The sequence below is a fragment of the Penaeus vannamei genome, chromosome 43 (genome assembly GCF_042767895.1).
Source record: "Penaeus vannamei isolate JL-2024 chromosome 43, ASM4276789v1, whole genome shotgun sequence".
NCBI lineage: Eukaryota > Metazoa > Arthropoda > Malacostraca > Decapoda > Penaeidae > Penaeus > Penaeus vannamei.
Genome location: NC_091591.1, coordinates 21318741 through 21326240, shown reverse-complemented (window position 1 = coordinate 21326240; position 7500 = coordinate 21318741). Strand labels below are relative to the sequence as shown.

Genomic DNA, 7500 nt, shown 5'->3' with positions numbered 1-7500 from the left:
GTTCCTACTTCTCTCTTTAGTTGTTCCCTTATTTATTCATTTTACTCTACGTAATTATTATTGTTTTAAGAGTTTTATTTCCATCCATGTTGTTATTTTCTTATTTATTCTTCAGTTTATTTCCTGATCTTATATAATTTTGCATAATATTCTCTTCATTTCTGATTATGCTTTGTCTTAATCTTCTCTTGTGTCTTTGATGATAAAGATTCTGTTAATTTTCCTCTGAACTTCGCAATTTCTTCTGCAATTTTCCCTAATTTTCAGTTTTTATTATTTTCTTCTGTTATTTTCCCTTTCTCTTTTTATTATATATCATTTTTATGTTATTTTTCCTTTTTTTTTCTTCTGTGTTTTCCGTTATTTTTCCTGTTTTTTATGTTAATCTTTTTTATTGTTGTTGTTGTTGTTCTAGTCTTATTCCAATTTTTGTGTTATTTTATGTTTTTCCTTTTTTTGGTTATTTAACCGTTTTTGTATGCTATTTTCCTTTTTTTTCTATCATCTTCCCCTTACTTTAATCTTCATTGATATGTTATAACATTTCTTCTCGTTTTTATAACTATTTATCGTTTATTTTTTTCAATTTCCTTCTTTACTTTCGTTATAAATGTTTCGAAATGCCTTGTTCTAATCCTCAAGAGAATCTGTTTATTTTTCTTTTTTATTCATTCACTTTTTTCCCTCAATATATGTGTTTACATATTCCTTGCTTTCGTCCTCTTGGGCACCCTAAACTATCTTATTCTGGGGAGGAGAGAGTCCGGTCTTGGGTACAACGTGGAGGCTCATGTACAAGACTGGGGGTATTTTTGGGGCTTTTTTTCTTTATCTTTTTTTTAATGGTTTATGTTGTTCGTCTTTTTTCGAGAGTCGGGATCAAAAGGACGGGAGTAGATAGTAAAATAGTAGATATTAAAAAAAGCTCTTTTTTCTTTCTATCTCTTCCTCTCTCTATTTCTCTCTCTCTCTCTTTCTCTTTCTCTCTCTCTCTCTCTCTCTCTCTCTCTCTCTCTCTCTCTCTCTCTCTCTCTCTCTCTCTCTCTCTCTCCCTCCCTCTCTTTCTTCCACATATCTCCGGAGTAGATTCTTCAAAAATCTGAGTACAGTGACTCGTTTGCATAATGATAGCAAACTGTGTATCTCTTTCTCTTTCCATACCTCTCTCTGTCTATTTATTTATCTATCCATCTATATACATGTATATATATATGCATCATACTACCTATACTCATCACATAAAACCCTAAATATCTATCTTATACTTAATATCACTACATCACTACATCTCTGTCTCCGTTTCTCCTCCCGTTCTGCTCCGCCGTCGACGCCTCGCCCCTTCGTCGCCCATCTCCTCGACGCCCATCCCTTCGACGCCCATCTTGACTCCCATCCCTTCGACGCCCCTAGACGGAGGATCGACCCTGGAGGTGCGGGGCGTAGGGCGCGGCGACTCAGGGATGTACCAGTGCTTCGTCAGAGGCTCCAAGGACACGGTGCAGGACGCTTCGGAACTTCGTCTTGGGGGTGAGTTGTCGCGAGATGTTTTCTAAAGAGTGGGTGTTCGGGTGTGTTTGTGTTCGTTGTGTGGGTGTAAACAGAGAGATCAATAAATGGGTATTTGTGTTTGTTGTGTGGGTGTAAACAGAGAGATCAATAAATGGGTGTTTGGGTGTGTTTGTGTTCGTTGTGTGGGTGTAAACAGAGAGATCAATAAATGGGTGTTTGGGTGTGTTTGTGTTCGCTGCGTAGGTGTAAAGAGAGAGATCAATAAATGGGTGTTCGGGTGTGTTTGTGTTCGTTGCGTGGGTGTAAAGAGAGAGATCAATAAATGGGTGTTCGGGTGTGTTTGTGTTCGTTGCGTGGGTGTAAACAGAGAGGTCAATAAATGGGTGTTTGGGTGTGTTTGTGTTTGTTGCGTGGGTGTAAACAGAGAGATCAATAAATGGGTGTTTGGGTGTGTTTGTGTTCGTTGTGTGGGTGTAAACAGAGAGATAATTAAATGGGTGTTCGAGTGTGTTTGCGTTTGTTGTGTGGGTGTAAACAGAGAGATCAATAAATGGGTGTTTGGGTGTGTTTGTATTTGTTGCGTGGGTGTAAACAGAGAGATCAATAAATGGGTGTTTGGGTGTGTTTGTGTCTGTTGCGTGGGTGTAAACAGAGAGATCAATAAATGGGTGTTTGGTGTTTGGGTGTGTTTGTGTTCGTTGCGTGGGTGTGAGAGATCAATAAATGGATGAAACAGAGACATCAATAAATGGGTGTTTGGGTGTGTTTGTGTTCGTTGTGTGGGTGTAAACAGAGAGGTCAATAAATGGGTGTTTGGGTGTGTTAGTGTTTGTTGCGTGGGTGTAAACAGAGAGATCAATAAATGGGTGTTTGGGTGTGTTAGTGTTTGTTGCGTGGGTGTAAACAGAGAGATCAATAAATGGGTGTTTGGGTGTGTTTGTGTTTGCTGTGTGGGTGTAAACAGAGAGTTCAATAAATGGGTGTTCGGGTGTGTTTGTGTTTGTTGCGTGGGTGTAAACAGAGAGATCAATAAATGGGTGTTTGGGCGTGTTTGTGTTTGTTGTGTGGGTGTAAACAGAGAGACCAATAAATCAATAAATTGGGAAATTGATAAATGAAGAAACAGGAAAATATGAAGTTAAATTAATGAATACACACGTATATTGTTTTTGTGTGTGCTCGTACGTTTCTATATTTGATACTTGAATGCCAATATTGCAAAGTGAAAATGTTACTTATTATCACACACATGTGCGCACATACACGAGGACACACAAGCAACATAAAACTATAATACACACAATATATACACACACAATATATATATATATATATATATATATATATATATATATATATATATATATATATATATATATATATATATATATATATATATATATATATATATATATATATATATATATATATATATATATATATATATATATATATATATATATATATATATATATATATATATATATATATATATATATATATATATATATATATATATATATATATATATACATATAATATATATATATATATATATATATATATATATATATATATATATATATATATATATATATATATATATATATATATATATATATATATATATATATATATATATATATATATATATATATACATATATATACATATATATAAAACGCACACACACACACGAACATCGAACACCGCGGCCGTCACACGTGCACCGCACTCGCAACGCGCATTAGCAACAAGGGGCGTTAAAGTAGGGCCAGATAGAGCGAGGGAGAGCTTCCTCTATGTCAGCCGAGTAAATTGTTTGACTAAATGTGCGAAACTGCTTCCCTCGACATGTAGCAACGGCACTTTAGTTCGGCTGACTGGCTGTCATCGCGAGTGTGTGGCCATCAACAATTATTATACCTGTCTATCAAATGTCTCTCATCTCTCATCTCTCATCTCTCTCTCTCTCGCTTTCTCTTTCTCTCTCTCTCTCTCGCTTTCACTCGCTTGCTTTCTCTCTCGTTTTCTCTCTCTCTCTCTCTCTCTCTCTCTCTCTCGCTTTCGCTTTCCCTCTCTCTCTCTCTCTCGTTCTCTCTCTCTCGCTTTCTCTCTCTCTCTCTCTCTCGCTTTCGCTCGTTTGCTTTCTCATTCTCTCTCGCTTGTTATCGTTAGTTTTCCTTTTCCCTTTCTCTGGTTCTCTTGTTTTCTTGGTCTGTCTGATCGTCTGTCTTCCTCTCTCATTTTCTGTAGTTATTCTATATACGAATTGTTCTTTGCTTTATTTTGTGTATATACATCCTCCTCCTTATAGAATCTCTCTCTCTCTCTTTCTCTTTCTCTATCAATCCGTCTACCTTTAATTTTAACAAATATTTATATTCACAATTTTCTTCCCTTTTGTTTTCTTATTACATGCATTTTCTTCCTATCCATTTTTCATTTTGTTTTCTCTTTCTCTTTCTACCATATCTATTTTCCTTCTTTACACCCCTTTCTCTCCTCTCTCCTGTTCCTTCTCCACCACCCCCTTTCCCTTCCCTCCTTCTATTTGTCCCCCTCTCCGTCACTCCATCCCCGCCCCACTCCCCCTCACACCCTCTACCGCGATTCCCTCTATCCATACCCTCCACTCCTCCTCTCCATTCTCTCCCAATCCTCCACCCCTCCCTTTCCTTCCTCTCTCCCTCATTCCACTCCACCCCTCTTCTCCTCGCCCTCTCTCTCCCTCATTCTCCTTCATCCCTTTCCCCACTGTCCCCCCTCCTCCACCTCCTCTCCTGTACTCTCTCTCTCTCTCTCTCTCTCTCTCTCTCTCTCTCTCTCTCTCATTCCCCCTCCCTCCCTTTCCCTGCTGTCCTCCAGCCTCCTCCTTCCTCCCTCCTCCCTCTTCACCTCCTCCCTCCCTCCCTCCCTCCCTCTCTCTCTCTCTCTCTCTCTCATTCCCCCTCTATCCCTTTCCCTGCTGTCCCCCATCTCCTCTTTCCTCCCAACCCCTTCCCTCCTCCTCCCTCCCTCCTTCTCCCTCCCCTTCCCTCCACCTCCCTCCCTCCCTTCCTTTATTGGTCTCGACGGCGCAGAGGAGAAGAACCCTTCTTTACAAAGTCAATATTTCTTGCACTTGAACCAGCGTCTTGATCAACTGACAAGATCAGGACGCTGCTCCTTCGGCAGGTTAGGGAAAGGGAGGGGGTAGGGAGATGGGGGAAGGATAGAGGAAAGGGAGGGGTGGGGGAAATAGGGAGGGGAATCGGGAAAGTAAGGGAGGGATTGGGGGAAATAAGGAGGAGGATTGGGAAAGAAAGGGAGGGGGTAGGGAGATGGGGGAAGGATAGAAGAAAGGGAGGGGTGAGGGAAATAAGGAGAAGGATTGGGAAAGAAAGGGAGGCATAGGGAGATGGAGAGACGGATTGGGAAAGAGAGGGTGGCATATGGAGATGGGGAGGAGGATAGAAGAAAGGGAAGGGTGGGGGAAATAAAGAGAGGGGGATTGGGAAAGAAAGGGAGGCATAGGGAGATGGAGAGAAGGATAGGAGAAGAAAGGGAGGCATAGGGAGATAAAGATAAGGATAAAAGAAAGGAAGGAGTTGGGAGATGGGGAGGAGATGGATAAGAGGGGGAAGGATAGGAGAAGGATAGGTTGAAAAGGGAGCAAAGGTTATAGGAATAAGGGAGCAGGCGAAGGAGATAGGGGGAGGGTGGTAAAGGAATTGGGAGGGTGATGGGGGGATAGAAGAACAGAAGCAGGGTAAAGGATAGATGGATAGAGAGGGGACGGAGGAACAGGTCAAGGGGGTATGAAAGAGAGAGGAGGTAGAGACAGAAAGAGGAGGGGAAAGTGAGAGAGGGATAAGCAGGATGCCTAGGGAGAAGCCAGCCAAGGGGGATAAAGGCTAGGAAGAAGGAATAAAACTTCTGGGAAAGGGGCGTAAGAGAGGGACAAAGTGGATAGGAGGGAGGAGGAGGGGATGGAGGAGGCAGCTAAGGGACGAGGAAAGAGAGAGAGAGGGTGGGGAGGGGACACAAAGATAGAAATACAGATAGAAAAGGAGAAAGGATGAGGGATGAGGAAGGGGGTGCGGCATGCAGACGAGGGGAGAGAAAAGAGAAGGAGGGAAGGGCAGGGAAAGGGACAGAGGATGAGGGAGGGAAGGGAGGGGAAAGGGCCAGAAGATGAGGGAGGGAAGGGAGGGTAAAGGGACAGAATATGAAGGAGGTAGTTAAGGGAACAGAAATAGCGAAAGAGGGGGAAAGGGATAGTCAAGGTAGCTAGGGGGATAATAGAAAGAAAAAGGAGAAGGGATATGGAAGACAGCGAAAAGGATAGGGAAACGGGAAGGAGAGAGGAGGGGGAGGAGGTAGCTGAGGGGACAAAAAGGAAGGGAAATCGGGAAGGAGAGAGGAGGAGGAGGGGGAGGAGGTAGCTGAGGGGACAAAAGGAAGGAAAAACGGAAAGGAGAGGAGAGAGGAGGGGGAGGAGGGGACAAAAGGAAGGGAAATCGGGAAGGAGAGAGGAGGGGGAGAACGGGGAGGAGGCAGGGGAGGGGACAAAAAGGAAGGGAGAAGGAGGAGGATAGGGGATAGGGGGAGGCAGCTACTCGTGCTCGACACTAACCGGATTTCCGATGTCAAGTAATGACAGGGACGGTACAAGAAAGGGCAGACGGCCCCTGGGTACGAGCTCGCTACCTACCTGGTTACCTTAGCTTACATAACTTTATTATCCCGGTTTTAAGACGTATACATAGACAAGGGATTTTTTTTTTTTTTTTTTTTTTAGGGAGGAGATCAAGAGGCGAGGAATATGAAAGGGTTGGGGAAGGGGAACAATATCAGGACGGTGAAAGGACGTTTGAAATATACCTATGGCTTTTCTCCTCACATCATCCATTTTATACAATCTTCTTGTGATAACGTTGTAAGAGAGGACAGGATGGGTTTAGAAATTTGTATGGATTTTTGGAGTTAATAATGCTGGTATCATTTTCCAAACATAATGTTGTTGCTTGATATTATATTCGTTTCATGATATACTCATATTCTAGTAGGATAACGTTAGGTCTGTACTATTCTATTTAAATGATTGTATTATATTACTTTAAAGTGTTTTATTGTATCATGATTTTTTTATTCATTCTGTACCTTATACAATCTAAACTATTGTTATCAACACTTCAATATAATGTAAGGTATGAGAACGTAGCATCAAAGATAATCTTCCTTTCCAAATAACTTATCGTTGTTTCATATATTTTCTCCCCTTTTCTTTCCTTCTTTCTCTTTTTTCCCCGTCTTCTCTCGTGAACAAGCAACAGCGAAGCCAAAGTTGCTACCCACTTAAAGTTCTGCCGAGAGAAGATTGGTGGAAAATTTTTAACCATTATCCAGGTAATGCCTTCAGACAAGACTCTTGAAGGAAAGGAAGGTCGTAGGAAGAGAAAGGAACAAAGACAGATGAGAAGAGATTATTTCCAGAGTTTTTTTGCTCTCTCTCTCTTTTTTCTTTTTTTTTTGTCGTAGAGATGAAAACAGGATTATGATGTCTGGTTAATATGAAATCCTGACGAGGGAGAGAAAGAGTGAGCGTCTCAGGAAAGGGGGAAAGGGAAGGGTTCCATTATAAAGGTAATATTTGAAGATTGTTGCATATGTTGGTCGGGATTGCAAGGTTGCAAGGAACGGCGGGTAATAATGCTTGTTATTTTTGATTGAATTATATCAAGGAAATGCTGTTTTTTATGATGATATGATCTTGAATAGGAGAACGTTTTTTATGTATGTGGAGGCGGACAATTTTTCTTTCAGAAGGATAGATATCTTTTTAACTCTCTCTCTTTGTCTGCCTCTTTATCTGCTTTTCTGTTTATATGTTTCTCTGTTTGTATCACCTCACTCTCTTCTTTCTCTTTCTCTGTTTCTGTCTGTCTGTCTGTCTGTCTGTCTGCCTCTCTCTCTCTCTCTCTCTCTCTCTCTCTCTCTCTCTCTCTC

The 7500-nt window shown here is 41.3% G+C and overlaps 1 protein-coding gene across 1 annotated transcript in view; it reads left to right on the top strand.

Moving 5' to 3' along the window:
• The window catches only part of LOC113803954 (cell adhesion molecule Dscam2), a gene marked incomplete at its 5' end in the record, with an annotated part of 610085 nt that overhangs the window by 296727 nt on the left and 305858 nt on the right, over positions 1-7500 (top strand). Inside the window, one exon of the mRNA XM_070119178.1 lies at positions 1411-1527. Coding sequence (XP_069975279.1) covers positions 1411-1527 — 117 coding nt within the window. The remainder of the gene's footprint in view (positions 1-1410; positions 1528-7500) is intronic.